This window comes from Scardinius erythrophthalmus (genome assembly GCF_964197995.2).
Source record: "Scardinius erythrophthalmus genome assembly, chromosome: 12".
Taxonomy (NCBI): domain Eukaryota; kingdom Metazoa; phylum Chordata; class Actinopteri; order Cypriniformes; family Leuciscidae; genus Scardinius; species Scardinius erythrophthalmus.
Window position 1 is genome coordinate 35,847,563 of NC_138232.1, and position 17,899 is coordinate 35,865,461.

Below are 17,899 nucleotides of genomic sequence, written 5' to 3' on the forward strand. Positions count from 1 at the left end.
TTATGTAAATAACTGTAATAACACATCATCAATTTACAGAATTTAAAGCACATTAATCTGAGAATATAGTTTATTATATACAATAGCAATTCGAAGTGATGATGATGATGATGATAATGATGACAAAGGCTTGCTCACATTCATACAAAAGGGCAGCAGCACTGGTTGCTGTGTGTACTCTCCGGTCTGCTCCTCCTCCTCCGCTTGCTCTGCCACTTCTTTCACCTGCTGCCCGCTGTAGTACAGGATTGGCTGCATACAGTCTCCATCAGCCAATAAGAGAGTGTGTTGATTCCCCGCCCCGATATCCCACACGCGAATCCCATCTGACAGCTGCGCAAAGACAAAAGAGGACAAACAAAGCAAAAGAGGACAAACAAAGAAAACAAGTCATGAATCAGTATGTTGTCAATGTCAAAACAAATTTGGGCACTAGCAAGGGCCTTAATCCAATAAACATTGGAGCACTGATGACACTGTTACATGATTGTGTAACTGTGCATTAAACCATCATTGGTAATTCAATAACATCAGGAACAATATCCTATTGGTCTAAATGGTTTTGTTTATCATGCATCTTCCTTGTAGATGTTATATAATACAGTGGCCTCATGAAATATGTACTCATCCTTCATTTTAAACCGTTTAAGTGAACAGCTGATGCTCACTGGTTTTTACAGTGCATTGTGGGAATTGTTAGATATTTAATGTTTAAGTGCACCCTTGGCAGTGTTCTGACTACTGAATTAGGGAGCTGACTAAGACCCATCCAAACCAACTGGATTCATGTGTACACTAGATGTCTAAAGACTCACATTGCTGAAAGGTGTGCGCGAGTGTCAAAAGTTTCTAACATTGCCATACTTTCAAGGCAATGTTCCCATACACAACTAGACCAGAAAAAAATTACTTTTTGGGGGGACCGCCTCAAAGGGAAAAGAAATGTTAATTATTTTCTTAATTCTAAAAATCCAGAAGTTTTCTTTTTTGGTAGTGTTATTCAGTTATATAATTAAAAAGGAAAAAATAAAAAATAATTAAAACAATTAAATAAATGAATGGTATACCCTCATTTAAGTAAATGTGTGTTGCTATATCGATACAATGTTATAGAAATGATATGAGAAATAAAAAAAATTGTAAAATTTGAATTAATAAAATTTACAAATGGTTCTAGAAATAAAATAAAATCTAAATATCAATATATTATAAATATAATAATAATATTAATAACTACACTACCATTCAAAGGTTTGGGGTTGGTAAGATTTTCCTATGCTCACCAAGGCTGTCTTTATTTGCTCCAAAATACAGTAAAAACTGTAAAAAATATAAATATAATTAAAACTAATTGATTGTAAAATGTAATTTATTTCTGTGATGGTAAAGCTGAATTTTATAAATATCTTTATTTTCATCCTTGATGAATTAAAGTATTACTGTCTTTCACTTTTATAGATATAAAAATATAGATTATAAATTGACAAATATTAGCTTTTTAATGACTTTTTTAAAACTATTTTAAAATTTCCAAACCTTTTGATCCATTTCAAAACGTTAATCTCCCTGTTGTGATATTTTTCTGTGTTATGTGCATGTGTGGATATACCTTGGCTAAGTGAGGGAAGCTGGTGGGTGATTCCATGTGTCCCAACTGCCCAGAAGTGTTGCATCCCCAGGAGAACACCTGCCATACACACACATTACAGGAGGATTACACTAATACACACTCTCCGCTCAAGAGAAAAGCCACAGATATGCAGGTGAAGTGTGTCACCTGTGATTGGGCGGTCAGGGCGAGAGAGTGATGAGCACCTGCAGCCACTCTCAACACCTCTTTACCATTCAGACTCTTTACACAGTCGGGCTCCAGTCTGGAAAGAAAGAGGGAGAGAAATCACTACATTAGGTTCCTCTGTGATGCATCTAATGAGGCTGTCCTCATTTTGGCAGAGCACATTAAATTTAAAGCCCTGAACTCTTATGTAATTCATGAGTTGTTAGGGAAGACTGAAGCTCTTCGTGCCAACCCTGATGATGGGAAGACTCTGACCTGGGAAGGAGGTCACCATGTCCAAGCTGCCCTTCCTGGCCTCGGCCCCAGCTCCACACTTCTGTCTGCAAAGAAGGTAGGTGGGCATCGGCCTCAGGTATGTCTCCTGGAGTGAGCGGGATGGCCCGTGCACGGGGGCGGCTCGTTCGCCGCAAAAGACGAGGAGACACTGAGAGAGTAGGAACGAGAGAGAATAAACAACAAAACATATTCAAATAAATGTAGAACATCAATATACAGGGCCCTATCATACACCCGGCACAATGCAGCGAGTGTTATTTGCTAGTCTCAGCCCGACGCAGTTATCATTTTCATGTCCTGCGCCACGTTGTTTAATAGCAAATGCATTTGCGCCCATGGGCATGCTGGTCTGAAAACGAGATGTGTTCTGTTCTGGCGCATTGTTGGCGCGTTGCTATTTTGAGGCAACTGAAATAGACTGTGCCATTTACCAACAAAAACCTGGTCTAAAGTCAAAAGGCGCAATATTTTTTTGTAATTTAAAGAGCGCGTTAGTAATGTGTGCCTATAGGCGGGTCCACAACGCACATACACTCTGCTTATTACACACACAGGGACGCGAAGCAGCACACAGACATGCCAAATATAAAAAATAAAAGGATTACAATGTAAAAGATTATTATTGTGTACATATAGATATGGTGGAGTCCGGCCTGATGGTCTGCTTGTGCACTTTAACCTCGCGCACGACCCGTTTCCTCGCTAGAGAAGCTTTCATTCTTTCCGCTTGCAAAATTCCACCATGTAAATAGTGAATCCGGCATGGCGTGAGCGAAACTGGCTTTTAAAGGAAATGGGAAATTACACACTGTTTTTTTGCACGTTACACCCAAAACACACCCATTACTCATTAAGAGACTAGGGACAACCGTTTTGGACCATGCGCCGACCATTTTTCCCATCGTTAAACTAGCAAAAGTATATTCGGATACGCCCTAAGTGCACTTGCGCTTTGCGCTAGGGCCCTTAGAGGCAGAACACAGTCTACATCCAAACAAAGACAGATCATAAGAAAATGCAACTCATGTCAGATTGTTGCTCATAGAATATGCATTAGTTTGATTCTGCTATATGAACACAAACAAAGAGCATAGGGAAAATTCCCATGAATCATTTAACAGCACAGACAAAGACCTACAGATTAGGCCAACTTCAGTTTAACTCTCTGTAAAACACACTCATATATACACGGTATGGCCAGGTGCACACACAAATAAACACACACAGACTGCTGTCATGCTGAGTTATGTTCCAGCCCCACTGGGGTCCATCTGTCGCGCAGGAGGGGGCGAGGAGACAAGAAAGGTGTGTATGTAGCAGGTAGCTGGACGCCATTGTCTTCTCTAGCCTGTGTATCAGCGGATTTATGAACTCAGACAAACACACAACCAGGCTGAGGTACACTATTAAAAATAAAGGCTCTTTACTGGCATCGATGGTTTGCTGAAGAACCATGAACATTCATTTTCATTATATAAAAGGTTATTTACAGAGGAAAAAGGTTCTTTAGATTCTAAGAAGAAAATGTTTCTGGAAAATGGAACTGTTCACTGAAAGCTTCTTTGGCAAAACAAAAATGGTTCTTCCCTCTTTTAGAAACTTTATTTTTAAGAGTGTGTCCTGGAGCCTCATGAGCAGAGAGGTCCAAAACATTTTCTCATATCACAATCTCTAACTCAGCAAACTAAATGTAAATCACTTTAAAAACATGCAAAGCACTAGAGCAGAAAGTTTCTGACATCTCTGGAAAGTTTTGATTACAGAAATTAAAAGGGGGGTGTATTCATGTATCTACAACCTGCTTGTTACTAAAAATCAGAAGGTCTACTTCTCGCTAGATTGAATCGCACAAAGTGTCAACAACATGACTTGGTCATATTTCTCCCAAACACAAATATAATTTTTTTTTATTATATTTTAATTAAAACATTGAAGCAAGAATTTTCTTCATTATGACATTTTTATGAAAATGATGCCCATTTTCAACCAAATTCAATTACTCTAATGTAAACATTCTCAAAAATATTATTCAAATAATTAATTGTAAAAAATATTTTCTTTTAACATATGCACTACCGTTCACAAGTTTGGGTTCTGTAAGATTTTTTATTGTTTTTAATTAAGTCTTTATGCTCACTGAACCTGCTTTTATTTGCTTAAAATTACAATAAAAACAGCATATGGTAAAAAAGTATTTACAAATTACAAGAACTGCTTTTTATTTTAATATATTTTGAAATGTAATTTATTCCTGTGATGCAAAGCTGAATTTTCAGCATCGTTAATTTAGTCTTCACTCTTCAGTGTCACATGATCCTTCAGAAATACTTCTAATATGCTGATTTGGGGAAACACTTTGATGAAAACAGTAGCACTGCTTAATGTTCTAGAGTTTTAATTTCTTTAAAAAAAAAAATTACAAAAAAAATTATACTGCCCTTAATTTACTCTGTAGTCTGATTAGTCTGATTTCAATAAAAATAAACTCTGTATTAAAGTATATTTTAATTTCTAAATTTGTAATTGCAATATAATCAAATCAGACTCATCAAAGAAAATGAGAATTACACAAACAACTGTAAATTTAAAAAAATAGCTAAAGTGATGTCAAATGTACATTACAGCAATAAGAATTTGGGTGTAAAATGTGCTTGATTAAATGTCATGAAAATGATCATAATCATAATGCAAATAGTTCAAAAATAAGCTTATTTTCTTTTATGCTAAATAAAAAAAATTATTTCAATTTTGTTTCTGTGAGATTCACTAATAAATCTACTTCTAATCTAAACATTACGCTTTGTACAACTGCAACTGCATATAAATACCTTCAGATGTTGTGTAGGATGCCCACACCGTCACCTCAAATGCCGCATTGTCTGTAACGATGGCAACAGCAATATATGGGAAACCTGTTCACACGTCTCGTCGGTAGAAATTTGAAGAGCCATGGCGATAACAAACACATTACAGTTCGCTTAAGTTGGCCAATCGGTGATTTGGAGGGTTTTACTTTGAACTGAATGAACTAAGTCTTAACACACTGCACAGGATTATGATTAAACATATTCAACTAATAAAAGAATACATTCATAGCAATCCTCCCTCTGGTTCACATGGGTCTAAAGAGCGGTACAGTCTCGTTACGCCCTCTACACTCAGATGATTATAAAACCAGGCCATTTTCTTTAAATATTTATGAAATTTGTCACAAAAAGGAATGGAGTTGTTAGTTATTCATAGCCTCTGCAGCAGAAACACCAAGCGCGTTGACAGAATAGGCAAAACTCCGTAAGATGCTCGATAACTAGTCCATGCTCATGAAAACTCAAGCGTAGATGCACATCCCCACGCAGACTTACGGAGACGGTACACTGGGTGTAAGAGAAGGAGAGCGTGTGTACCCTGAGAGAGCAGGCCAGGCAGGGACAGGCGACGGCTGAGCTCCGCCTCCTCCTCTCGGATGTCCCCCAGGCTGGAGCTTTTCTTCCCCTGCATGGGCTCCTCCAGACGGAGTCTCTCCTCCACTCGCTCACGGCCCTCTCCTGGAGCCTGGAGCACAATAACTCTGGTCAAACACATCATAGCTGGATCATCATTAGGGGTGTAACGGTACACAAACATGACGGTTCGGTAAGAACTTCGGTATATTCGGTACAGCAGGGGTATTCGGTGCAACACTCAAATGAAAAAAAAAACCATGTAAATTTCACATGAGGCAGGTTGTGCATTAACTTCTCCAATTCATTATTGAAATATAATCATTTACACAGTTACAGTCATAACTTGTTTTCATAGCACATTTATTTAAACATATATTAAAATAATTAAGACATTACTAATGGGTAAAGTAAATATAATGAATATATAAGCTAACATAGTGCATATATTTAGTGAAATTCTCCCCTCTAGAGTTCATAGACTCTACAGCATGTTAGTTCACGAGAGAAATGAACTCTAGAGGGGAGATTGACACTATATGACTTGCCTGAGGTAAATTTAATGCTATGCGAGATATTCTCAAGCTGAGCAATTGATGCCTTTCTGCGTTTGAAACAATGGTTGAGAGATTACAAGTAAATATATCTATGCAGAGATCATCTGTTCTTCTTCTTCTGTGCTTTTTCCTGTTGTGGTGGCTAGCAAACAGCGTTGCATTACCGCGCGCGCCCCTTCTGGATTGGAGTGTGGATCGCCTGTGACTGACTGTCTTTGTCGTCTGACTGTATGAACATGTACCGTTACATCCCTAATCATCATCCTTCAGTTTCTTTCCAATAAAAGTGGCAAGTATGAAAATGACATAATTATATAGAAAATGTATTGGTGTAATGTTTAAAGAGCGTGATTCTGGCATGTCAATGAGTATAAAAACTGGAAAATACACTTACCCAGTAACCAATGACTTTTCTCAGAGAGAGAGCTTCATATGTGGACACTACACGTTCCCCAACTGCAGAGGCACAGGACACCATCAAGTTGTTCAACGCAGAGCCCATTGGAGTCACAGACTGGGCGACCGGGATCAAGGGGTCAGAGGTGAAAGGATCAGCGGGGTCACTGGAGAGCTGTGATAGGACAGATATGAGCTAGGCGTGAAAGTTCTGAATTGCACATTTAGAAGAAATTGAACAATTTGAATTACGATGGCTTGGGATGGTCGACTTGTTGGACAGGGATGGTCAGCTAGTATATTTAAATAAATATAGACATTTTTAGCTATAATATTTGTTAAAAGTGAAGCTGTCAACTTCTCGGGGGTTTTAGCATGTTGACGAACTAATAGTTAAAATGACAAATTCTGAACAAATCATTTACTCATGTCATTCCAAACCTATATGGCCATTTATTGGTAACCAAACAGTTTTAGTGACCACTGACTTCCATTGTATGGACAAAAAACACTGAGACATTTCTCAAGATACCTTCTTTTATGTTCCACAGAAGATAGAAAATCATACATTTTTGGAATGACATGTGGATGAGTAAATGATACATTTACATTTTTGGGTAAATTATGAATTTAAATTTTTGAGCCAACTATCCCTTTGACCATTTATATTATATCTGGATATAGAGATATAGATATGTAGTTGTACATGTACATTACCATTTATTTCAATATTTACATTTAGATTACTTCTGCCTGACTTCAAGTTTTTTTTTTTAAATGCTAAATTAATAATACTGTTCAAAGTAATCTTCAACAGAATCTCCATTTTTTTATACTGTACAATACATTATAATGTTGTAAAGCCCAAACTCACTTCTAACATTTACAATTACCTATTTTAGTTGTTGGTGTTTATTTTTAACTAATTTAGACAAAATAGTACTGGATTTATAATGCAGGCCAGTTATCAGTTATAAGTATCAGCTAGAATTTTAATACTGCATTCTGTACAGCGAGCTAACTGCTATTTTCAAAATGATCACACCATTTTAAGTGAAAAAGTTAATAAAACGTATGTAGAGAAATCCATCTAAGAGTGTTCATTTATCAACATAATGTTTACTGGGCATTAGGTATGTTTACATGTACTAGTCCAATCCAATTTCATATTCTGAATGTTCTATTTATAAACTTTATATGAACCCTAAATTTTGCAATCTGATTCACAGAACTGGAAAAAGCCACCGATATTATGTCGCCAGAGCCATGATATAATGCCCTGATTACATACCTAAAAGGAAAGCTGAAAAAAATGAACTAAAAATGAATTAAAAATGTTAATAAACATATGCAATTTCGAATGGAGTAAAATGTTTATAGAGATCTTATTAAATAAAAGGGCTCTGGTCAACATACGCATCATAGCACTGCTTAAGTGTGCAAGGTTAAAATGTTAAATCATTTTGAGAAGAGTCCTATTCAAGGGTTTTATATGATTCGTTTTATATGATATATGATTTTTCTTATTAATCAAATTATATCAGGTCTACACCACTCCTTTCCCTCCGATCGAAATTTCACTCTAATCGAGCTCTATCAGACCAATTAAGTTGTTTATATGAAGGCTTTTCAATCCGATTGAGCCAACTAGCGGATTATTTGGATGCATGTAAATGATGCTACTGTTGTGCCAGAGACTAACCTGAGCAGAATGAAGTGTGCTGGGGGTCTTGGCGATGTGCTCTGCCAGGGCATGATCAGAAAGTCTCTTAAGATAGGCCTTCACGGCCTGCTCATCGGGGAATGGGGAGTACTTCCCCCCTGTGGCTCGACAGCTGTCCGGCTCAAGGGTGCAGGACTCTGAGGCTTCCACACAAACCTCTCCATTTGCGACCGGAGATTCATGTTCAGTCGAGACTTCTATGGTTGGTTCTACAGGTTCTTGGCTAGATGCAGGAACCTGAATTTGAGGTTCAGAGGCAGGTGTGCTGTCAGGAAGAAGTGTAGATTCAGGGATTGTGCTGGAGCTGGGTGATCTTGGGATCTGGGTGGACATGGATGGAACAGGTTCTGTAGGAGAGCTCTTGCCTTGTTTAACCTGTTCTGGGCTGCCCTCTAATGCAGACTTGGTCTCGCCGCTGTCCAGCTCAACACCTAGTGGACAGTGATGGCCATCAGAGATGATGACGTGGTCCTCTTTGTCAGTCATAGTGTACAGCAGCTGATGGCACTGACCGCACTTGTCTTGAGGGGGTTTCCGAGGCACCAGAGCCTCAGAACTTCGCACCACAGCCAGGCTGTGAGCGGCTCCACAGGCCACCTGCAACACGTGCCTTCCCGCCAGGGGCTCTACCTTCTGGGGCTTCCAGACAGGAAACGTGGAAGTGTTCAGGCCCAGCTGGCACCCGCTGCCCCAAGCCCAGACTTCATGCTTGGCTGAGAGAGCGAGAGTGTGCTGGTCCCCACATGCCACCTCCAGGATCTTCACCGTCTGAGGGGGTGTGGACTCCGAGTCAAGCACGCCCACAGGGGTGGGGTTAGGGATAACAGAGAGTCCCAAAAGGCCACACTGGCCATGAGCGTTTTCTCCCCACATGTGCACGCCTCCATCCTCCGTTACTACTCCACTGTGGGCGGAGCCAGCAGCCACAAAAACAACATGTTGTTCGCTAAGCACTGCCTCCAAAACGGGCTCATTCACCACTGATGATGATTGGTTCTGTTTCCAAGGCAACTCACCAAAACTGTAGACTTGTCCCCCTAAATATAGCATAGAAATTATTACATATCTGGATTGCAATATCATTGCAAAATGTATGAGAAGCAATAGTTTTATCTTTTCACAAGCATCTGTTTAAAGCAGGTCTCAACCAAGGGGCTGGTGACACCTAGGGGACCTCAGTAAACTTCTAAGGGGGCCATAGAATGACTTTTAAAAAAAATCTATTAATTATATTAACATAATCAAACTTAATAAAAAGTACTTTCTCTCTTAATAACAACTGTTTTTATTCAAGAATGTACAATTCCTGAAACTTTTGGGATCACAACGTGAATCCTGCTTAATTTAATTTCTGCATTCCTAATTTCTGTAAATAAAAAAAGAAAACGAGATGCTTTGTCATAATTACAGGAGACATACCGGAGGAAATATCTTAAGGTGAGGTCACATATAACATTGTTTGGCAAAAATTTTCCTGAATTTCCTATAAGAGTGAGTTTTGACACAGATTCCGTGACGGATTCAAATTGGTCACGCAGATTCGCCGTGTTGACCAACAGAAATCCGCTTACTTTGAAAGTGACTTCTGTGTGAGCTGTGCTTAATACATCACTAGTCACTACACTATTTTCAACAGACATAGACATTTTTTGCCTGTGACATTTTGCCGAAACCGTCATGCAGGCCCATTGACCCTCGAAAATACCTCAATGTATCCAAATGGTCTCTTTTCAAATTATTAATTTTTTCCATTATAGAATAGTTCACCCAAATATAAAATGCAAACCTGTATGACTTTCATTTGTGGAACCCATAAAATGAAAGTCAGTGGGGTCTAAAACAACACTGGACACCAAAGACTTTCATTACATGGACAAACACAGACATTTTTCAGAATATCTTTTGTGCTCCATAGAAGAAATAAAGGTTTGACATTAGGGTGAGTAAATAATGACAGTATTTTAATTTTTGGAAGACCTATCCTGTTAAATTACTGTGCTAACATAACCAAGACCTCTCCCGACTTTTAAAGGCAGATGTTATTATATTTTGATAAAAGAGATGACTTGCACACATTTAGCATAACATAAATAGCATCAATAAATAGTGTTAATTTGACACCGACTTTAAACTAAAAGCTCATCAAATATTAGTTATTTGCATCTACAGAGTTTCCCAGCCAAATTTGCATGTGTATCTATGCCTTGTTCACATGTGAATTATAAATGTATTACCCTCTACTAGCAGAACACCATGTCTAGCTCCCAGGGCAGCCTGGAGCACGGGCCGGGAGAGCAGCACCCTCTCTGGTGTGGTGCTGTAGGAGTATCCCCTCCACGTGTGGAGCAAACCCCTCTCCCCAGAACCGTCCTCCTCTCCAGAACTACAAACACAGAGATGCACACACTCTTAGAGAAGTCATGAGACAAGAAACAAACACTTCTTTGTTTAACCCTGCTGGCAGTCTGTCTTTGAACACACTCACCTTATCTGCTTCTCCATCTCTAAACGTTCCCCATGTCACCGTAGATGATTGTCCTGTGAGAGAACAGGTGACAAATGATTTCAGATGCTGAATCACAACAAAAGGTTTGCCAACAACTTGTTTGTTTAAAACTGTCCCCACACAACCCCTTGAACATAGGTTGTAATTCATGAATGCTTTGAAATACAGACCTTCTAAAGATTATTACAGAAGTGAAAGCAGCTTTAAAAATGAAAGTGTAAAAAAGTTACGAGTTAAAGGTTATGTGTCTGAATTAAACATTTTTATTCTATTCAAAATATATATTTTACAAAATAATTCCGACTCTAAAATTCCAATTTTAAATTTTCCAATTTTACACATTTAAATTTGATGTCACGAAAATGGAGCTTGCTAAAATATTTTAAAGTACCATCTTCATAATAATGCAATGTCCAATTTCAAAACGGTTTTCACATTAATTTTGAGTGTGTGAGTGAATTTTTAACCTTTCGAATGACAATTTGTGATTATGACTAAAACAAGTAATGATACTAAAGTAATAATAACGTTAACATACTGAACTAACAATGCTTCATTGAACTACAGTCACGAGAGTGAGCTAATTCTGAGTATATAAGAATAGAATATAATAAATCTAGATTATGTGTAAAGCAAAGACCCTTGACTCTAGACTAACTGTGTAAACACATGTGTGTACACACACCGATCAGGGACAAAGGTGACGTAGAGCTGTGATGAAATCATCAGCTGAATTGACAAAAACACAACACCAGATCTGGGGTACTGTCTAATAAATGTACATTTTCTTAATAACTCCTTATAAAGAAGTTCTTCATTTAAGCACAACCTGTCAAGCAGGTTAAGATGGTCATGAAAAAATTGACATGAAATACAGCAATAAGAAAACTTCGCTTATCAGATACAATATACTAATTGTAATTGATAACAATGATCCATTATGATAATGTCTAATATGAAACTAGACATGTCTGATGACACCAAAGCTCAACAGATTTGGAGAAACAGCATCGACAGGTGGGGATCATGTTAAATAACTGATGAGTGGAAGATCGTTACACCACTGTAAAGTCATACAAATACAATGCAGTCCCTTGAAGACAGAAACATTCCTAATCTTCATTTTATTCGCTGCTTCAATATCAATCTGACATACATTATGCTTCGTTCATTCTTACCCCGATATGTCCGAAGCGAATGATTCTTGGTTTAAAATATATCTTGTCAGCTTTTTAAAACGCTTGATCAGAGATGTAGAATAACCGGTAATGAAAGTAGAAGACAGATGGCAGAGCGAAGTTCATGATGATGATATTAATCGGGTGTTGTTGTGGTTGTTGTGAACGCTTCAATCCACGGAGAAGCAGGAGGGACAAACCAGATGGAGTATTTACGCTTTCGCTTTTTTTACTCGGGCAGGTAGCGGATGAGAGATGAGTTGGTTGCTTAATGCTCAGCTGGTAAGCTAAATATATTATTTTATTAGTCTATAGAAACTGTAGATTAATAATAATATATAGATTCATGTTTTGCTCTTGCAGTTGTCTTCGTGTCACTTTCGCTAAAAGTTTTTTTTTGACGTAGACTATTTTTCTTAAAGGGATAACGTTAGTTCAACCAAAACTGAAATTTCTGTCATTATTACTCACCCTCATGTTGTTCCAAAACCCTTGAGACTTTCATTCATCTTCGGAACACAAATGAAGATCTTTTTTGATGAAATCTGAGAGCTTTCTGTCCCCCCGTTTACAGCTAGCCTAAGTTACTCTGACACTTTACGTCAACAAATAAATCAGCTTAGATTTGCTATTTGTTTTGTATTTTTTGTATATTTGTTTTGCTATTGTATATTTATTTAGCTTATTTGCTGAAGTGAAATTTCAAACATTTGTTTTTCTCTCTATCCTTCAGACTCTCTTTTTCTCACACACTCATAAAGACGCACACACTTACACCCTCTGGGTTTTTTTTTTTTTTTAGATGCACCAGCCTTTCAAAACAAACCAGCAATTCCCTTGCCTCTCTTTAATTTTCAGCCAATCGGATGGTGGTTTGCAGAAGAATTCTGATTGGCCTGTGAGTGTGACCACACAAGCGGCAGTGGCAGCTGCAGGAGGCAGGAGAGCAACAGAGTGAGACAGAGAGAGAGAGAGAGAGAGAGAGAGAGAGAGAGAGAGAGAGAGAGAGAGAGAGGTACAAGGAGACAGGAGGAGAGCTCTCAGAGTAAACGTAGGAGGACAGAGAAGGGAACTTGTCTCAGCGTGGGTGCTGTCTGCCACAAGCTGCCTGAAGCAAGAGGATGACATGCTGGGTAAAGGAACAGTGATGAGGTCCAGTACCACACTCAAAATGTATGGGTCACAGTGAGAGCCTCCTGTCGTATCAGCAGTTCCATCAAGGTCCAGCAGAAGAAGCAGACAGCATGCAGAACCTCCGGCATGCAGCTTCTGAGGCTTTCCAGCGTCTCGGTAAGTGCATTTCAGCTCTAAGAATATACAAACAGTACCGAAATCTGTCCTTGATAAGGTGTGTTGATGATGTCTCATCACATGTTGGAAAGAGGAATAGTGCAATAAATCTTCTTCATCCCCAGCATCTCAGCTGCACATTGAAACTGTAAATAACTTGATTCATGATCTGCTTATAATGGTTACATTCACATTCTCATTTGTGCCAAAAATAGTGAAGGGTCCCATTCCAATCAGGATCATAACTTTATTTTTCTTAGGGTCATTCCTGATGCATCCTTGACCAACCAATTTAATATGTAGAAGGAAAAGTATTGATTATTGATTAATACCTTGATTATAAAGGATAGCCTATATGTATCAGTTGTATGTAATTGAACACAAACTGTTGCTTAGAGTAAATTTAATGTGAGAAGATACTAGCCCCTTTAACTCATAGATTTCATCTCCTGAAACAAACAAAACTGTTTAAACCAGTCTAAGGTGGTCTGAGCTGGTTTAGTTGGTCTCCCAGTTTGGCCAGTTGACAAAATGTCCTGTAGAACCCAGAGTTATTATTGTTAATTAAAACTAAAACTATGAAAAAGATTTTTGGTAGTTGAAATAAAGTTGCAAATAAAATAAAATACAAATATTAGATGAAAATCTTAAACTAAATAAAAATAGAAATGTTTCCTAGGCAACTAAGTGAAATAGTCAGCATGAAACAGTAGATGTGATAGACCTTTCTTCCCTATTGTGACGTATATCTGAGTGAAAAGGCTTCTCGAACAAGAAAAAATGTAGTGGGAACTTTTGTCCAGCGGGAGTTGATTGGATCTTTGGATCATTGTTGTTTGCTATTGGTCGATCTCGTGTGAGTGACAGGTTGTCCCGCCCTTGCGGCATTAAACGTGTCATCAGGTTATTTCGATTAATTTCGAAGGATTAAGAGAACAAATGAATAAAAAAAATGATTTGCACGGATAAATCATTTATAATAAATACCGCAATATTCTATATAAAAAATAAGAATTGGTCATTTTGATTTCATTGTGAATAAAACTGATGTAAAAAATAAATTTAACCTAAATATTAATATTAAAAAATAAATAAAATAAAAGAATACAAAAAATGTCAAAAATATGTCAAATAAAATAGGTATAGGAGATATAAAAATACATTTGAATTAAAAAAAAACAAAATTATAATAGTATATAAATAAAATAAAATAATAATCTATGATGTTTTTCCAGAAGGGTATATGCGACTCTGAACCATAACCGATAGATTGTTGTGGCTAAGCACGTGTCATTGTCGATGTGCTCTGGATGACAAATAGCCCAAACGTGCTTGTAGCAGAACAGAGAGGATTCTGCTTGACCTGTGGATACAAGACAGAATGACCTACTACACTGTAGAGATATTATCCGTGCTTAGCTTAACTGTATGGCAGAAGTGTGATTTTGCTGTGATGGAGAAGGGAAGGCTCCTGTAGGTGAGAGAAAAACAGCCTGTAACAGCATCTGTGTTCCTCTCCTGAGAGGCAGGGGGGCTGAGAGTTAAGAAAACTGTGTGTGTTAGATGTGAAAAAAGTGAAAGGCATTGACGTTAAATAAACCGCACTAGTGGTAAACCTGTCGCTGGCTATTTCTGGAGATGAATTTAAGCACACTTCCTCACCATGTAAGAAATTAGCCTATTACTGTCCTGTGAACAGCCAGCAAATCTTTTTCTAAATCATCATTTATAAATAATTTTTCTCAGAACTGCCAGTTTGTCTGCCTTTCTTGGGCTGACCAACCTGAAATCACTTTCCTTGTGATTATTTTCCTGAATTTTGTGGATGTTCTGTTTTTCTCTAAATTGGTTTATCTGAAGTCTTATTCCTGATCTGGGTTAAGGGCCTCATTAAATGGCTTGATGAGTTTCTGTGTTGACATATTTGCTATTGAAGAATCATCAGTATCACCAGATAACAAATTAATAACTTGTATTCATTAGAAATTAATAATTAATAATGAATTTTACGATTACTGATATAAGTATTTCCAACCTTACCTGGAGATATACAGTACACACGTTAAGCAGTAGCCTATATAGCAAATATCAACAGCTTGATTGTTATATTGTTACAAAATGTAAACTATATTATCGCCCAGTGATATTAAAATTTGGATGTATAATACATCCTACTTTGATATATATTTCATCCAACTTTATCTGCTTATTAACATTACACTAAAGTGGTGTATTCTATAATAGTATATAGCAAATCTCAACTACAGTACCTGAATTTTATTTATTTTTTGTCACAGAATGTAACTGTATTATCACCCAGCTCTTTACATAAAGTTGGATAAATAAGTATGTGTAACTTTATTCATATATATACTTGCGTAGCGCGAAAAATACATAACACATCTCAACGGCTTCATTGCTTGTATTGTCGCAAAATAAAAACTATATTATAACCCAGCATGAAGAAATTAAATTATTATTATCATTAAAATCATTATTTTCTGTAAAGCTGCTTTGACAGAATTATAATGAAAAGCCCTATACAAATAAATTTGACTTGACTTAAAGGGATATTTCACCCAAAAATGAACATTTTGTCATCATTTACTGACCCTCAAGTTGTTCCAATCCTGTATGAGTTTCTTTCTTCTGTTGAACACAAAAGAAGCCATTTTGAAGAATGTTGGTAATCAGACATTTGATGGTAGCCATTGACTTCCATATTATTTTTTCCCTACTATGAAAGTCAATGGCTTCGTCAACTTTCTGATTACCAACAATCTTTAAAAGATCTCCTTTTGTGTTCAACAGAAGAAAGAAACTCATACAGGTCTGGAACAACATGAGGGTGAGGGTTAGGGTGGGACCAGGGCTTAATTTGAGCCGGAACACGCCGTAATATGTTCCATCGGAAAATTAATTGCCTAAATTAAAAAAATTAAATTAGCCTACTGTTTGTGTAGTGTTCAATGTTGTTATTTGTCTGGTTAGTCTTTATTCCCCATTGAAGTTCTACAAAAATCTTGTGTTTTGAGATTGCTGTTAGCCTCAATGTCAAAAATGACGTCAAATGTCGATGAAATGTCAAAAAGACAGCAAAGTTTGCTTAACTTTTTCAAATACGCTGGCTAGTCAGATCCTAAACAAGCAAAAATCGTTTCCGCTGATCAAGAATGTGGAGACGGTGGACACAGCATAGTGTCGACATAATATCTTGTTATTTCGACATTATAAGGGGACATTCTCTGCATTAAGCCACATTAAGCGTTCTTATAATGGTTTTCTATGGGAGGAAATGCTTAACGTGTAATTGCGTTCATATTCTGGGATCATCTGATTTTTTGAACATAGCATAGCCTACTTTGTTATGATTTTAGTATCATAATGATTAATAAATATAAGCACAATTATCCGTGAACTTGATTTGAACAAATGCCTTTCAACTTGTGTGTGCAAAATTCAGAATTAAATATTTGTTAAAATATTATAATGTTATATTTTTTTTCCATTTATGTTGATTTATGAAAAGTGAACAGCAGGAGATAGGATGTGCAATATGAGACGAGTGGGTCAGACATGATTTTGACCACTTCATTAAGTTTTGTTTTGTAGAAAGCGTTTCTTTAAAGTGAATTTCGTTTTGTATAAATTGTTTCTTAATTTTAATCAATTTTTCATCAACCAATTCCCTGGATTTAATGAATAAGAAGCAAATAGCCTATAACAGACAATAATCATGGAGGCGCCCGCGCGGTCACTTGCATTGCACGTTAACTGGAGCGCATCTCATCCTAACTTAACGAAACTCAGTGTATGCCTCACACAGACATGAGAAATACATCAAATACACAAAGCTTGAAATGTCTTTAAACGAAATAATTCAAAACGAAAAGAAAAAGGCTACTCTCTGATTATGTAATCCATTATGTGCATAATTTCTCTCTATAACGCGCATTCATTATGGCGATCGTCAACTTCATCTTTGCAGCTGACACTGTCAGAAAACACTAGTTTATTAATAAAAATTAATACATGCGTCACCGGATTACAAATGCACATCTTGCTTGTTGCATGCACACATATTATGTCGAAATAACGAGATATTATGTTGAAATAACATTATCATTAATAATAGCCTCTTTTGGAATATTTGATTGAATGCTGAATGTTGCGCTTGTTCAATTTAATAGAATTAAAACTTTAATTGTGATCATTAAAATAATTGAATATTAAATATTTAGTGGCCAAGTTTTGCGCAGCAAAACCCCCGTTTTGAGTTGCCGGATCCACACCCCCCTCTGCGCTCCGGGACCTCCCACTTTACAAATTAAGCACTGGGTGGGACATATTGAAGAGGTTGTCTTTTAATAGCCAATAGCCTTCTGTGTATATGACACAATCATGAACTATGATTTGATGCTTATTGCTAGTCAGAGGCAGGAGAGACATTCTCAAATTTCAGTCTAGAGAACATTTTATTGAAAAAAAAAAAAGTATATTCCAAGATTATCAATACTTTGGTCTGCTTTTCAAGAAGAGAAAGTCTGTGTATTTAAAGTCGGCAGACAGAAGTTGTGATAGTCTTTTCTCCCTATTGTGGCGTATATCCGAATAAAACTGCTTCTCGGACAAGAAGAAATGTTGGGTGGAAATTGATTTTGTCTGGGAATTGATTGAATGGTTTTGGTTTGCTATTGCTGTGATGTCATGTGAGTGACAGGTTGTCCCGCCCTCA

General features: G+C 37.2%; 2 protein-coding genes across 8 annotated transcripts in view; one reads left to right on the forward strand and one right to left on the reverse strand.

The window, feature by feature from the left end:
* Positions 1-12,061, reverse strand: part of als2b (alsin Rho guanine nucleotide exchange factor ALS2 b) — a 30,744-nt gene extending 18,683 nt beyond the window's left edge. For 2 of the 7 annotated variants that reach the window (XM_081381206.1, XM_081381205.1), the window contains exons 1-11: positions 11,875-12,002; positions 10,676-10,728; positions 10,425-10,573; positions 8,170-9,227; positions 6,466-6,642; positions 5,437-5,626; positions 4,903-4,953; positions 2,054-2,222; positions 1,778-1,874; positions 1,610-1,687; positions 139-333 (exon numbers count right to left, since the gene is read on the reverse strand). In XM_081381206.1, coding sequence (XP_081237332.1) covers positions 139-333; positions 1,610-1,687; positions 1,778-1,874; positions 2,054-2,222; positions 4,903-4,953; positions 5,437-5,626; positions 6,466-6,642; positions 8,170-9,227; positions 10,425-10,573; positions 10,676-10,692 — 2,181 coding nt within the window. In that variant the 5' untranslated portion in view covers positions 10,693-10,728; positions 11,875-12,002. Of the gene's footprint in view, positions 1-138; positions 334-1,609; positions 1,688-1,777; positions 1,875-2,053; positions 2,223-4,902; positions 4,954-5,436; positions 5,627-6,465; positions 6,643-8,169; positions 9,228-10,424; positions 10,574-10,675; positions 10,729-11,874 lie in introns of all 7 variants that reach the window. The other 5 variants (XM_081381211.1, XM_081381208.1, XM_081381207.1 and 2 more) reach the window with 4 other exon arrangements.
* A 671-nt stretch (positions 12,062-12,732) lies between these two features.
* The window catches only part of cdk15 (cyclin-dependent kinase 15), a gene marked incomplete at its 5' end in the record, with an annotated part of 32,795 nt that continues 27,628 nt past the window's right edge, over positions 12,733-17,899 (forward strand). Inside the window, one exon of the mRNA XM_081380605.1 lies at positions 12,733-13,164. Within this exon, the coding sequence (XP_081236731.1) occupies positions 13,050-13,164 (115 nt within the window). The remainder of the gene's footprint in view (positions 13,165-17,899) is intronic.